The 16,170-nt window shown below is 36.6% G+C and overlaps 1 protein-coding gene across 1 annotated transcript; it reads left to right on the forward strand.

Annotated features, from left to right (window-relative positions):
• The first annotated feature begins 2,292 nt into the window (after window positions 1-2,292).
• On the forward strand, window positions 2,293-4,012 carry dand5 (DAN domain family, member 5). The gene is made up of 2 exons (XM_052545952.1): window positions 2,293-2,887; window positions 3,492-4,012. Exons 1-2 carry the CDS (start codon window positions 2,405-2,407, stop codon window positions 3,762-3,764), a joined length of 756 nt encoding a protein of 251 aa, XP_052401912.1. The 5' UTR covers window positions 2,293-2,404; the 3' UTR covers window positions 3,765-4,012.
• The last annotated feature ends 12,158 nt before the right edge of the window (window positions 4,013-16,170 follow it).

Genomic DNA, 16,170 nt, shown 5'->3' on the forward strand with positions numbered 1-16,170 from the left:
ATAGGCTACTGATAATGTGGAATCTTGATTGAGAAAAATGGTGGGGTATTGGGTTGACAAACGAGGCTAGATATTTGAGAATCTTTTTGTTGACAAAAAAGAAAACAGTAATTCCGCTAATGATGATCTCTTCTTGCAAATTATTTGGACAGTCATCATCAAAGAAGAGTCTGAATTAAGTGTCTTCGTGAGTCCCAGATTCAGTGAGTTCCAAGAAGCGTGTCTGTAAACCTCACCTCATTTCCACCCCTCATCTGATACACACGCATGCACAGACACAAATACCCAAACATAGTGTGCACTGTGTGGTTTGTGGTCAGTTTATAAATGCACTGCAGCCTAGAGAACAGGGGAGAGTTGCAAACACCTAACATATTGTCATAAAAACCCATTCCTAAGAACACCCAGTTCTTGTTCTCATCTCTCTGGTGAAGTTCTTAGAATTGCCAAACTGACCGCAAAAACACACACACACACACGAACAGCTTTCACATGCTGTCCACACACTCTAATACAGAACATTTGACCTCAGAAGCCTATTTTCTTGCTGTGCATATTCACTTTGAAATGCCTATACCACTAGGCCCAGTGTGTATGTATTTATTATTTATATGCCTTCTTTGATGACCTGAACATGTTTTTGAGAACATCCCATTTTAGGAATGTCTACAGTCTTAAAAATAAAGGTTCCAGTGGAGTTTTTTTGCAGCAATTCCATAGAAGAACCTTTGTTTTGTTTCCTCAAAGAACCAACAAGAAAATGTTATTTCTTAATGTAAGGAACATTTTAATTATCTGAAGATCCTTTTTCAACTTTCAAGTGCAATAAAAAGGTTGCATGGATATTAAAAGTTTTTCAAGGAACTGTCAATGCCATAACCTTCATTTTAAAGAGTGCGTGTGCGTTTTCTGGTCAGCATCTCTTCTCTTCTATTCTCTAAATCCTCTTCGGTGTTTGCTTTCTCCAACACAATACTGGCAGCAGTTGCCCTGCTGGGTCACACGCATAAAAAGGTTTTTACTCTGTGGATATACCTGATGTGTTCAGAACAGAGAACACAGGCGAAGAAAACAGTGTGGTAATCCAAGAGAAAAATTCATACTGATTGATAAAGGATGTGTGTTAAATAATAATTTATAAGTGTCTGTATGTGATAGCAACACCCTGAGCTGGTACACTGTACAGCAAAAACAATGTATGTTGCTTGCAAAAAATAGTCACTGGCTCCATCTGCTGGACAGTGAATGCGCTAACATGCACAATTTTGCTGAGAGGACAGTCATTATAAAATACTGAATAAATATATAAATGTAAGAAAATGTTCTGCCCAAACTAAGTTTTTCCAAATAGTGTATTTCCCTCTGGTATTATTTAATCAAGATAAGTCAGCATAATTCAGTCCTCTGAAACACACGTGTGGGATATTTCTTCTTTCTTTCATAAATGGATGTGTTGTTAGGGTTTTTCAATTATAGTGGAACATTTTGTTTTAAACATTGCAATGCCTTATACCGTTAGATATTTGATGAAAGATTAATTTCTTACAAGAATTTTGTGGCTTAAATCAAATCTGCAAATAAATGGAAGTTCTTGAGAAAGATTTAGCTACATCAGGTTTGGAATTTTTTTCTTTAAATAACAAGTCCCTTAGTTGCATTCCCATGGGATTCTTTTCTTCTTCTTCTTCTTCTTTTATTAAAGGTCGTAAATATGATTCAGACCACTTTTCATGTACAGTGTAGCCTACCTGAAGAAACACTTAACACTTGAGCTCAACATCTGACTTCTGTTTGAACTTCAGGTGAGAAAGAGCTTCGGTACCCGTGAGAAAGAAACCATTTACTCAACCATAAACACATAAGTAAGTGATTATTGTGCATAATGGTTTTTCATTGTGAAATTCCGTAACTGTATTAGTATCAGTGTTCTGGTTCAGTATAAAAATAATATCTTGTTCAAATTAGCCTATTATTGTAACGTATAATAGCCTATAGGCTATAGGCTAGCCTACAAAAATAAGACAGAAAGTTGTAAAATGAAGACTAAAATAAAAAATTAGCTGATATGTAAAAAAATAAAATAAAAATAAATTAAAATCACACAACAGCAAAGCCTTTCAGTTCCCACGGGGAATAGAGATGAAAGGTGCACTTATCACTACCTTACGAAAACTCACCTGCACTCTCAGCCGTTATTCAGACAGGTGCAATAGCTATTTAAATAATAAATAGCTATAATAAAGCAATGATGACCAATCATCAAAGAACCCGTTGAGAATATATGATGGTCAGCTCTGGCTTCATGTCCACAACGACAGCAAGGTGCCCACATACGGGATCTTGAACCGCGAGATTGCGAGATAACGAACGACTTTCTTCAGCGATTTTTTTTCTTGAGCGAAAAATGACGTTTCAATTAAGCTTTTTTATTCTGTTGTCAGTGGTCACTTTGGTTGGTGCTTTTTTCCCTCGCAGCGCTTTTCAGCGGGACTTTCACCGACACGTCGCGAAAGATTTGGAATCTTCCGGGAACGGACCAGACGAACCTCATCGGGGATCTGTCAGGATTGTCAAATTAAGCCCTCATTCTCTGCGACGGGCAGCCGGTAGTCACGTGTCGCCCAAAAACTCACCGGGTAGAGGCGCGTTCCCCGCGTTCTTGGCTCTCGGACGTCCCGGCCCGTCAGTCCTGTCCCATAACAAACCTGCGGCCCACCTCCTTCCGGTGAGCGCGAGCAGCACCAGCGCAGACGCCCGGAGGAAACAGGGGATGGAGATGTGGCAGAAAGTGATGCACAAAAGCGAGCGAAGCAAAGAGGCCGTGGCGTTACGCATTGATCCTAAAGACATGAGCAAACAGAGCTGTGCCACAGTGCCCTTCACACAGGTAGCTTACATTCATTCATTCATGCATTCATCCATTGTAGGCTATGTATGTAGGTCTATGTATTTTACTTTTAAAAAGGACGCATATTTTTCATATTTAAATATTCCATATATTTAATATGAGTGTTTGTGTGTGTATATATATATATATATATATATATATATATATATATATATATATAGGCTATATATATATATATATATATATATATATATATATATATATATATATATATATATATATATATATATAGGCTATATATATATAGGCTATATATATATATATATATATATATATATATATATATATATATATATATATATATATATATATATATTACAAACGATCTATTATTAATTAAGTGTTGCCTTATTTGGTATGCAATATAAGAACATAAACAAAAATCTCTATTTAATTTACGTGAATTGCATTTGTTTGATCACTTTAAATTAAATTTCCATGAATTTTTTTTTGAGCATAAAAACAGTAGCCTAAAAAAAAAAGAAAGGCATGCTTTCATTTAAACGGGTAGGCTATTACTTTTAGGCCTATACTTGGTTGTTCTTGAGCCAGATTTTTCTAAATGACTTTTTCTTCCTTATAGCGCATAACGGAGGACGGCTGTGAGAAGGTGACGGTTCATAATAATCTCTGCTACGGTCAGTGCAGCTCCATGTTCGTCCCGTCCAGCGGAGAGTCGCGTGGACAGCAAAGATCGTGCACTCGATGCAGTCCCTCTAAATCGCGCTCTGTGCTCGTACCCCTGCGCTGCGGGACAGAGGTGCGCGAGAGGCGCGTTGTGATCGTTGAGGAGTGCAAATGCGAAACAAGCAGTGAAGAGGTCAAAGTTAAGAACACGGAAATGTTTCATTTATAACAGACATTTTAAAGTTTTTTTTTTTCTAAAACGTTCTAATATTTAAGTGCACCGATGGTGTGTGTAGACTAGGCTATAGGATTACAAAGCCACACAAATGTGGAAGATCCGTGTCGTGTGTCTGAAGAGTGACCGAGATTCGGTTCAGAATGTGTTAAACACGAGTCCCTGGGAATGCAGGGAAAATCTTTCTGTAAACTGCCGTCTGATATTCAGCGGTATCGTTTGTATTAAACGAAATGACAATGCTGCTCTTGAGTTTTTTTTATTTTTAAGAATCAGTAATTTTATGGTTACGTGTAATTTCATAGCTGTACCGATAAGTGTCGCTGTTGCATGCATATGATTTCAGCATTTATTTAAAATTTAGTTTATTCTGTTGTGTTGATAAAAAAATAATTGAATTGAGGTACATTGAAACACATCGCAGCGAGTGTAAAAGTTGGCCTGGTTTACTCGACTTCTTTATACACAGTATTAATCTTGCGGATAAAAGCATATTTGGTTACACTTTATTTTAAGATGTCCTTGTTACAGTGTTATTATACATTTAGGTATCAAGTAATAGTAATTCTCTACATGTCCTTACTAAATGGTTAGGGTTAAATTAGGGTTTGGCATAGGGTTACTTGCGTGTAATTATGCAGGCTATAGGCAAATTTATTTTTATTATGGCATAGCCTAATTTTTAATATGTGTAACAAGGAGACCTTAAAATAAAGTGTTACCATATATTTGTTGTATTTTGTGAGATGTAGGCTATTTGAGTCTGGTGGCATTATCAGAGAATTTAGTTCTTAAATTCTTGAAGAAAAAATATAGGCTAATCAGTTAAACTGTACAAGCAACAAATATAAAAGTGGAGCGGTATTAAATGTAAAAGGTGCTAAATCAATAAAACATCTGAAAGAAAACCCATAACCTAAGCCTGTATGTTTTTGTTTAAATGCCCCCTAATTAATTTTTATTCCAACTGGCTGGAAAAAGGTGGAGTTAACTCGTCCTATACGAAAAATTGCAGGAGGGAGAACAAGGGGGTGCTTTAAATCGCCTGGCAGTCTGTCAAAACTTACTGAAATTTAAATTGCGCGCGAAATAGCGCCCTCCATCTACTCCTCGAGTGTATTGTGGATTTTACTGGCAGTTCTGGTCTACGTCAGTCTGCTATATGGGAATAATTAGGTAAACTTAAGGAAATTAATAATTTATTCAAAAGTTGTTACTCCTCGTGCAACAGATGTGGCACTTTTTATATAAGTAGCGAAAACGCATTAGAGGGCGCTGTTGCCGTGCAACGCTGAACGAAGCAGGGGCTTTTTTCGTATTTAGGTTCACGTTTCACTCGTGCCAACTTAGAACCAGAGCTTTGGGAAATCTAACCACCGTCGGTAAGCTCGTTAAATGATAACAACGCGAACCCGCGAGCGTCTCAGTAGGCTATCTGTGAGGGGTTGGGCAAGCAAAGAAAGGCGGGAAAAATACGCCAGAGAAACGCGCCATTAAAACTGCATTAGAGGAAAGTGGTGTGTGGTTAGTGCAATCACTAGGTTGACATTGCAACCCAGGGTGGCAGATTGGTGTGATAGGCAACTAGGGAAATTTATTAAATGCATTACAAAGAAACAAGCTTTTACGTTTGAAGCTAATATTAATAAAAGCCTGTGTTCGCATGAACAGCAGTACAAAAACTAGTAGCCTATAATTTGTCACTCAGCCCATCTTATTGTGTTTGTTCAGCCTGGTTTACTATACAGTCAACCCACACATGCCCAGCACTGAGTATCTCCTGAGAATGGACCAGTTGGACTTTTGCATATTGAACCTTTTTAATAACGTGGCACTGATTGAGGCCTTTGAAATGCAGACTTGGGTCTGAAGCTGGTCCATGGGTGGATAGTGGATTGGTTGGACCTGACAGCTCTAAGCATGGTGAGAGGGGCCACGTTCCTGCATGCCTCAGGGTCTTTAGTGTGAAATGCCAGGGTAAACTTAGAGATGGTACGGTTGCAATGAGATGGATGTGGCATGGATGCCTAGGAGCAGCTGGGCAAGGTTGGCACATGATTGCTATTGGGAGTTTGTGCCGCAGGGCACCACCAGCTTCCAGTGCTTTAGTTGAATCATATAATTCTCCATTACAATTGTACATTGAGTTGCCTTCAATTCACGTCCAACCTGCAAAACCCAAAGCAGCTGTATGTAAAAGCACAGAGGGCCAGGGTTTTTATAGATCACATTAATTCACAGTGTATGGTAGCAAGTTAGCTAACAGTATATCTAACTAAGAACATAGAAAAACTCTCTGGCTTTAGAAGAAATTGAAGTAATAATTCATTTAAATGTGAACTGTGTATTTACTTACCCGCATGTTGTTCCATTTCCAAGTTGTTGTCTTTTCCCAATGGAACACAAAAGGAAAATTGGAAAAGATTTTTGTGTCTCTGTCAAACTAAAAAAAAACATAAAACACAATAAAAGTATCATAAAGGTGTTGAGAATGTGACTTGCTTGCACATATTCTGAAACCAATATGCAGGATCTCAAGATTGCAAGACAAAGCAAGTTTATTTATGTCGCACATTTCATACACAATTTTAATTAGAGTCAAGTTTAAAGTTCCATTTATGAACACAAAAAAGTAACAAAATCTGCCTTTTAAAATAGATTTAAATACATTTAAATACAAGGCCATAATTGCAGTTTATGTTTATTCACAGAATCCGGGGACTGTAAAAGCCTCACTTTAATTTATCACTCACTCTCATGTACATGCACAAATGCATGCGATTTTCGGTGTTGGTCTTTGACCTGCGATGTGCAAACATATTAATTAGACATTATAGATTAAAGCCTGTGAGATGCAGTTGATGTCACATACCAACTCTAATTGCATTAATTAGAGTAATTAAGGCCAGACATTTGGCGAAAGCATCTTGTGTAACCCTGCCTGATGTCATATTTTCCTGTCGTCTGCCTCACCGTGCCATGTTTCCGAGCTCAGCGTCCATGTGTGCCGGTGTCTGCTGGCATCAGGATAACCGTGTTCATTTACCCTGAGAGAGCAGGAGACATACGCTCTGTTATGGCGCCTAGTGAGCTGCCTACATAGCCCGTATTTTAAGGCATCATATGTTCGTTTCCAACATGAAGCCTGCTCCAGAAGGTAGGCAGTGTAATTCTGCTGACTTCTTAGATATGTATTTTATCAAAAGGCAGTCAGACAATGCTCTGTGATGAACACTGAGAAAAACTAATTCAAGATGAAAGGCATACAAAAACAAAGCATTGATGAAGAATGGTCCATGGTCCTTCTATGGGTTCTTATAATGGTAAAAAGGATCTTTAGATTATTAAAATGCTCTTCACATTTAGAAAAAAAATAGTTCTTGTATAAACTGATCTCTAAAAGGTACTTTTGTGGACCAAAAAAGGTTTTCGTGCGGCATTGCTTTGAAAATCCTGACTTGCAACATTTATTTTTCACAGTGTTGGTAGTAAACAGCAAGGCTGCTCACAATGATTTGGAACAGATGCATAGAAATGTAGCTACTGTAAACCATTAGATTCTAGTGTCTTGGAGAGAAAATGTACAGAAAAAGAAGCTACAGAGTGGAGAAACTATGAATTTCTTCCAGGAATGTATGCCAGGTTTTAATGGGGAGAAGCTTATTATTTGTCTTTTCCTCAGCTCTCGACACATGGCTTTTGAGTGCACAAGGGGAAAGAGGAAAAGGAAATGGAATTCTCTTTAAGAATTCATCACTCTCAGAGATGCAGGAAGTGCCCGCGGGAGCCATTTTGTTTCTCAAATTGTGCTGAGCGGAGTGCAGTGAAGAGAGAAAATCTGGGCACAGATGAGCGTGCATTCTGAATGTCACTCGGACTCCAGAGAGTCTCTAATTGATTCGGGACTTTGATTCTTCACTCGTTTCGAGATCACAATGCTCAGAGTGGTAGTGAGTGACACAGCCACAAGCTTTTAAATGTCTTGTGTTAAACATGGCACAGATGCCGTGCAAAACGTTTTTTTTTAAAGAGCTGTGGGAATATGGCAGTGTTTGGAATAGTGTGCTAGCATTACCAATTTGCAGTACATAGTATATATACACTCTTAAAAATAAAGTTAAGTAAACAGAATACAGTAGGCTATACAATTCAGTATTCAATAAGTAGTAACCATGCTAACTTTCTTACAGTAACATAAATAAAACGTCCATTCAAAGTTGTCTGTTCTTTAATAATGTCTGTGAAACATTAGCACAAAAACATTCATTATACTTTTTACTTTTTATTTTAAACGTCATTATATTTGTTTTGGAATGTTCAGAGATTATTCAAAAACAATGTTACCTTATATTTGCGAAAAGTCCAATGTTTTCTCAATTTCTGTATCCTTTGCATAACTAAGGAAAGGTTTTGAATGCTCAGAGAACATTCAGAAATAACATTTCTGACTGAATTGGAACCTTAGCAAAAAATTCTTAGAACATATTTTTGTAGTATTTCATTCCAAACACAACCTGTGACTTAAAATCAAAAGAAAAGTCCCTTTGCATGATGAGAGTGAAGGACTGGATATGAATTTTCTACCAAATAGAAAGAAAATAAAAGGTCTAATTGTTTGAAATGAAATGTTGGAGAGATTCTGGCCTGCTTTACTGCTGGATTTCATCCGTCCACTGCTCCTAACTCTGTTGGCCAGGCTGGAGTAATGGTTCCGCCAGCCTTGCACTGTCTGCATGAAGATAAATGAGACAATTAGAGCTTCTCTGTTATCAATTAAACATCCAGGACGGCTGTTTTACATCAAACACTGCAAATGTGATTCACTGTGAATCCAGATTCTTTTGTTCAGACTCCCATCGGGCACCAGTCTAAATTGGGAATGCCAGTTTTAGGTAAATTGTTTTTTGGACATTGTTATTTGATTTTCATGGCCAATTTCAAATGTTTTCGAATCTTTTTGTGCTTTGTTTTGGTTTTGCTACAGTGATTGCCTAGAATTCAAGCTCCCACACATACATGCACACAGAAAGCGTATATACGGAAGTGGGAGAGGGGTCTCGGGCTACAATTTAGGGGGTGCAGGTGGCGCTAAGCCGGTATGGGCTCTGCCCGCTGTCCCTGCACGATGCCAGCATGCTGCATGCATACAGACACATACACAGATGATGCCAATACCATCTGTCATCAGTGAGAACATCTGCAGCTCAAGGTGCCCTTGTCACCCATAGTTAAAGTAACGAGAGGGAGAGAGAAAATACAACTAGATCTTATTAGGATGAAGTAAAATCCAACTCAGCTGAAATAAACCTTCATCATGTTTCGGGAATACAATTTTCTTTTTTCAATTCAACCCTATTAAAAAAGTCATTGGAAGATACATAACTATTTTATTAATTGGAAATATAATTTTTATCAATAAACCTAACAAACCGATATGCTGTCTCATTCTAGCCACTATGGACTGAAATCTTATTTAGACTAAATCTGGTTATTGTTTTATTATTATTATTATAAGGACGTTTGCAAAAGCTTCCACTTCACGAATGTTCCATATTTTCAGACATGCAAATATGCCAATATGAAGTAAAACTATAATATTTAGTTCCATCCTTTTTTTTTTTGAAGAGTTTAGTTAAGTTTTTTTTTTTTAGTTTACTATCATGTATTACCTACACTAAAATAGAGCGCTCGCGACGGATTTCCCGGGAACTTTCCGTCATTCATTAGCGCGTGTTCTACGTCATGCTCCTATAAAGAAGTACCGGGCTGCTTCTATAACGTGTGTATGGTGTTGAGAAAGACACACTATTTTTAGGATATCTGCCTTTTTCTTTTCCCCCGTTCTTATAGAGCCCAACTTAGGAAGGCGTAGTGTTAAACCACAAGTAACCTGCAGTTTTACGCTTTAACTGACAGAGGGCTGTACATTTAAACAATGAATGTCTTTAAATTACATAAATAATTAAGATGAATGAAATACTAATTAATAAATTATGTTTTGTTTAATATATAATTCACTTCTGGGAACAATTTATCTAATCAAAACAACATCTAAAATCATATGCACACTTATTTTTAGGCATACTTTGTCAATGCATTCTTTTGGAAGGTTCTTCATTTTTTTGTTTTTTTCTTCTGATCCTGTTTTTTTTTTTGTTCCTTTAGAAACACAGATGGTTTCTTTTTCATCTCTCTATCTCACACACTGCCTCCCACCATCCGACAGGTGCAGAATAAACACCCACACACATGCAGACATTATCAATGACATACGTCTCCTGAGAATGACAGTCGTCCAGGGCATTAAGACTCTGCCAGGCTGAGTTTGGCTCTGTAGGGCGAGTCTTTTGATAGAAACACCTGCAAGATGGCTGAGTTTATCTGTCTTTAACGCCTCTCCTGTCTTTGGCACGCTGTCTATAACACGTTGGAGACAGGAAAAACAGAGGAGAGGGGGCTATTATTCTGCTTAAGGTTAAGTGATCAGTAAGACTGTATTTGTGTGATGGGGGGTTTTTGGCCTGAATACATCTGCTCTCATATACGCACCTCCTGATTAAGTGTTTATATGTTTTTGTATGTGGATATGTGTATATATGAAGTGTGTGTGAAGCAGATGGCATGGCTTGGTAACTATGCCAGTCTCTCAAATATATTCAGTGTTGTGCTCCATCTGTGACCCTGCATGCCAAGACCTGGCCCGACCCTAAATCTATCTATCTAGGTGCATATAAATGACATTTTTATGTCCCCGGTTTTAATGATATTCTTTTTCTTTCTTTCTTTTTCTTTTAACACATTAAAATTGTCTTGAAAACTTTTCCTAATAGTTTTTGTCCTACTTTTTACATACTTTTAATCAATTATTATTGCTTTGTTGTCTTGGACCCAGATTTTCTGTCATACATTAAACTGTGAAAATGTATTGTGAAATAAATTATATGTTTCATAAAGAGGGAAATATAAACAAACAAACCATAATTAATATTCATTATGTATGGTTTTTAAATAATTGTCTTATATTTTCAAATTACTGTCCATGCTTTGTGTCCACAGGGCATAATTTTCCTATAAGATGTATTAATGTTTAATTAGTTTCTTTTTTTGTGTACCTGGTTATCAAGAGAGAAAAATCTTGAACTGAAAGAAATGATATGTGAAAAAAATTAATTAAGACAAATTAAAGTAAACTTGTGAACAAAAATATTTTATTTTTTCCAATCAAACTGTAATTTTTGCTAAACTATGCAAATAGTGTGAAGATATTATTTAAATTAGGCTATGTGTATTTAGGATTACCTAAACGTGAGTTATAAGAAAAACAATTTCAATCCCAGAATTCGTTGAGACTGCCATCTAATGTTGCTCATTGTTATTCAAATTAGTGATAATGTGAAAAGCGTTGTAAGAGCTTCTTCTTCTTTTTTTACTTAGTAAATCCACGGAAGGCCATAAAAAAACAAACAAATATGAAACTAATCAGCAGATAGCCAAACAGTTTGACTTCCTTAAGTAGAAAACGTATCCAATTTTATATAGGTTACATAAGCTATCCTATATAGAAGGCCAATATACAGAAAAATAACCATATCCATGACGATAAAAAAAATAAAAAAATAAAAAAACGAATTTAAAGGGGTTTGGACTCACAACCTGAAAAAGTGTCACGTGGTTGCATTTGCAGAATCTTTCCCGCCGGAATCACAGAAGTCAACAGGTGAGTCTAGGAATTATTAGTCAAAAGCTGCTTGTAGAGCTCAGTTTCTCCATCGTCCTCCTCACACAGTGAATCTAAAGGCCTGTGACCTGCTGAAGCCAGTTATTTGTTGTTCAAAGGTGATATTATTAACCATTGTCGCTTAAAACTACGAGGTCTGTCACGATTAGCTGTTGTGATTAAATAAAACACTAGTTTAGTCCGTCACTCTGACGATATCAAATTCAGTGTAGCTTGTCTGGAATAAGTTAATTCTTTGACTTTAGTCAAATATCCATTATTCATTGAATCTTTGTACCAAAAATATATATTATACACTTTTATTTATTTATATAAAAAGTCGAACGTTGCATTAAACCCATGAATCCACGAGAGGGCGCCAAATACTATTTTGAAAAGAGAAAAGAGTTGTCACAGAAAACCCAAGCTACTACAAAACAAGCAGAAATGTCACCTCTTCTCCATTTATTATTTATGATACTCTGACAAGTGAGTGTGTTTTCTGTGAACATTTATGGTTACATTTGTGAAGGACAATAAAAAATCACTATTTGGAGCTCTCATAAATCTGTCAAACCATGTTCTGCTTTAAATCTACTGATGTCAGTAGGCTTATTAGAGGGTTAAACTGGGCTTTAACATATGTAATCACCATCAAACACAACATTTGCATCTACTGCATGAGATGTGTCACTGAAAAAAATATTGAACCCTCCTGTTTAAGTTTATAATATTTTGAGAGACCTCCATGTTTGTGTAAAAAATCATTTAAAATATATTTTCCATTAAAAAAAATGTACAGGGTTGGCTTTATTAGAAAGACCCAGCAGACAGATCTTTCTGAAGATTTAATCTTGTTTTTATATGAAAAAATGTATGCAAAAATATATGCGCCTGCAAAAATATATTGTTGAAAAATTGTGACTACAGCATTTGATAGATTAAAAAATATATATATATTTTTTATTTAGCAAAAATGGCTGTCAAGTCTCTCAGACAATAAACAGTATATGAGGAGTTTATACACTTATGTTTTAGGTGTAAAGGTTTATGAAAGTGGAAAAAATCTTGGTTTGACCCTGTAAAAGTTGAACAAGCATAAATATAAAGCCTTTTGATGTTTTAAGGTGCGTTTGTTTGTGTGGGAGCTAATATAATGCGGCCTAGTATTTTCAACATTCTGGGCATCTAGAGTGCCTGAGACTTATAGGAACCTGGCATCAGATTTTACAACACACACACACACACACACACACACACACACACACACACACACACACACACACACACACACACACACACACAATAGTCTGCTTTATAAGGTGCCCACGATACCATGGCAACCCCCATGTTCTCAGCGAGAAAGGATACCGTATGCCAAATAAATGCCATGGTAACTTAAAAAAGAACAACATGTTGCCCAGCAACCTCTGAAAGTTATTAAGGGAAATAAGTGGGTACAGAGAAATTGATAGGGTGTTAAAAAGAGACGTGGAGGGGGGAAGAGAAACAAGCACGGAGAAAGAAATCTGACATTTTAGTGTATACTTATTTCTGGGCCAATTCTTCATTGTATCAACTAATGCTGTGATTCTGTAATAAGGCCATGATTAAATGTGTGTGTGGACACAATTACTCATTTGTGGTAATCAGCTAAATTATTGTATATCATGCATTGTTGGAGTTACATATGTTTCCCAACAAGGCCTCCCAGAGGTCTTATTACAGAATGTTTATGACTGCATATGCATGTAAAATCAGGGATTTTCAAACTTTGGGAAATATATATATATATGTTGATGCCCCCATTGTAATGGGACACCCTGCTATATATTTTCATGCATAGAGATCCATTTATAATATTGTAAGAAACTGTGTGGTATTATAAAAAGAATATGTTTCCAAAATTCAACTATACAAAATAATAAATATTATATTATATAGAAAATATTAATTCTGCATTAAACTGAAAACAGCAGAATCCTCTTTGTATAAACTAAAAGTTATTCCCTAATGTAATATTATTTAGAAAAAAAAAGTATTTATGGGGATACCTTTTTTCTACCTAATATTACATTAAGCGATAACTTTTTTAGTTTTGTAATTTTTATAGAGCTTTTGATAAATATCCCCCAAACTTAGAATGATGTATTCAATCTATCTATAAAACGTTCATCACATTTCAAACGTTAGGTACCAGTAAGATTTTTGTTTTTAAATGAATACTACTTTTATTAATGCATTTATTTAATTTATCATGTTTATAATCTTACAAAAGATTTCATTTCAAATAAATGCTGCTCTTTTGAACTTTACCAAAAAAAAAAAACTGAAAAAAGAATCCTGTTTTCTCAAAAAACACGGTGCAGAATTGATAATGGATTCAACATCAATAATAATAATAATAATAATAAACATTTCTTGAGCTCTAAATCAGCGCATTTGACGCTGAAGACTGGAGAAATGATGCTGAAAATTCAGCTTCACATCCCAGGAATAAGTTACATTTGAACATATATTCAAATAGAAAACAATTTATTTTTTAAGTGTATTTTAGATCATATAGCTTTGGTAATGATCAGAGACTTGTTTAAATAGTAGAAAGCCGTGTATGAAAGCAGTTTCATTACTCTGTGTTGGTAAAAATTGGTGTGTATTTACAGACCCTTTCTTACCAGAGCTCTGGTTGAAGTAAGTGCATTTGTTGAGGTGTGATGATTGCTGGAGCAGATCGCCGGGGAAGCAGTTTAAGCAGCGAGACAAAAACCACAGCTACTAATAAGAATGTAATTCCAACAAGACTGTAATGCGGCTCAATGAAGGAAGTGTCATGTTTTTTTGGTAGAACTAGAGTGTGAATTTCCAAAACTATATGTTTGCGTTTCCCACCTCTCTCTGTGCATGTGGTTGTATCTTTCCATATAGCCTGGAGTGATATGGGCCTGGTGCCCGCTCTCAGCTCTCTTTGTGTATCTGTGTGTGTGTGTCCGTTGAGGCACGGGCAGATTAGAACAGGAACTGCTGCCACAAAAGCGCCCTGTCTAGTGCTCTTTAATTCCTCTAAATTAGCACCTCGCGCCAGGCACTTTACACACTCGCGCACACACTGAGCAGTGCCATGCTTTTAACTGCCTTGATAATCACAGCGTCAACTAATAGTTTTTCTCTCACGCTTTTCTTGCTCGCGCACACAGACCCTCTCACACATTTTCACTAACTCTTGGCGTCAGAGGAGTTTTTTCCGTCCTGTGAGACGTGGCTCTCAGTTAGCGGCTAATGTGAAGCTGATAGCGCCGTACGCTCTGATGGCCTTTAATTCACTCACCAGTGCTGAACCAACACAAGACCTCTGAGCTACAACGAGCCAAAGTCTCACATACTTTTAAACCATACATGTGTTATGTGTGGATAAAACTCTCTAAAATCTATCTGTCTGTCTGTCTGTCTATATCGTATCTATCTATCTATCTATCTATCTATCTGTCTGTCTGTCTGTCTGTCTGTCTGTCTGTCTGTCTATATCGTATCTATCTATCTGTCTGTCTGTCTGTCTGTCTATATCGTATCTGTCTGTCTGTCTATCTATCTATCTATCTATCTATCTACAGTATCTGTCTATCGGTTTATTTGCAAATGATGCAGTTACTGCTCAATATCAGGGTTTTTGCAAGAATATGAAGAGGTTCATTGTTGTCCATATAATGGTCTGCAAATTAAAAATAGATTAACAAGTAGTCTCAAATCATCTTAAATAGTTTGAGAGAATAAGCATGACAACATTTGTATGTGAAATGATCTTGTAAATTATAATAATAATAATAATAATGTTTTTGCTCGCAGGAATTTTTAGATTTCTTTGACTATATACTGACACCTGTTGGCGTGGATGCGGTTTTACTAAGTGTTGCAGTATTTACAGTATTTTAAATTGCAAGGCATTGTTGGTCATGTGACCACAAAATAGTGATCCCTTGTATGTTTTTAACCTAAGCGACATGCATTGCATTCAAATCATATTTGTTGAAAGCCATATTATTATTATTATTATTGTTATTATCATTATTGATTAAATTCTGAATAAAATATTAAACTTGTTCCTAAGAAATATGCTTGACTAACTGTGTGTGTGTGTGTGTGTGTGGGAAGCAGGCTGCATGTAGAGATCTATTCACTAATCCCCACTGTCCTCTGCATCTGCACACACACACACAGTGCGCTATCTGAGGCAGCAGAAGGTCTGGGCATGAGTTTTGCACTGTTGGCATCACAGCCTGGGCACTGGCACTCATGAGACTGAGAGAAAGCTGGGTGTGGTGTGTGTGTGTGTGTGTCTTGGTATACTAATGAAATTAAGGGAGGTGGCAAGGAAACCATAAAATACACTACACATAGCATACATACTAAATTACTGTTTATTGCACAAGTGACTGAGACAATAGAGAGAAACGGTGAAATGCAGTAAATGGTAAAGTAATTGATTGTTTGGCTGAAAGACATTGATAAAACAACGCTGTCACAGTTCTATCTGATATTTGTAATCTCTCGCTCTCTGAGAGGGCAGATGCCCAGGTCATCCAGCAACAGCTGGCTCTCCATGTGCTGTGACCAAGTGTTGGAGGGCCTCTGTGTGTGTGTGTGTGTGGTTTCAGCAAGTCATCATAAATATTCATTGTCTCAGTGAAA

Source organism: Carassius gibelio, chromosome B1 (assembly GCF_023724105.1).
Source record: "Carassius gibelio isolate Cgi1373 ecotype wild population from Czech Republic chromosome B1, carGib1.2-hapl.c, whole genome shotgun sequence".
NCBI lineage: Eukaryota > Metazoa > Chordata > Actinopteri > Cypriniformes > Cyprinidae > Carassius > Carassius gibelio.

What these genes read in the sequence shown, in the direction of transcription:
- dand5 (XM_052545952.1), top strand. Translation starts at nt 2,405, where the DNA reads ATGACGTTTCAATTAAGCTTTTTTATTCTGTTGTCAGTGGTCACTTTG. An exon ending in CCACAGTGCCCTTCACACAG is followed by an intron (nt 2,888 to 3,491) that starts GTAGCTTACATT and finishes TCTTCCTTATAG; the next exon opens with CGCATAACGGAGGACGGCTG.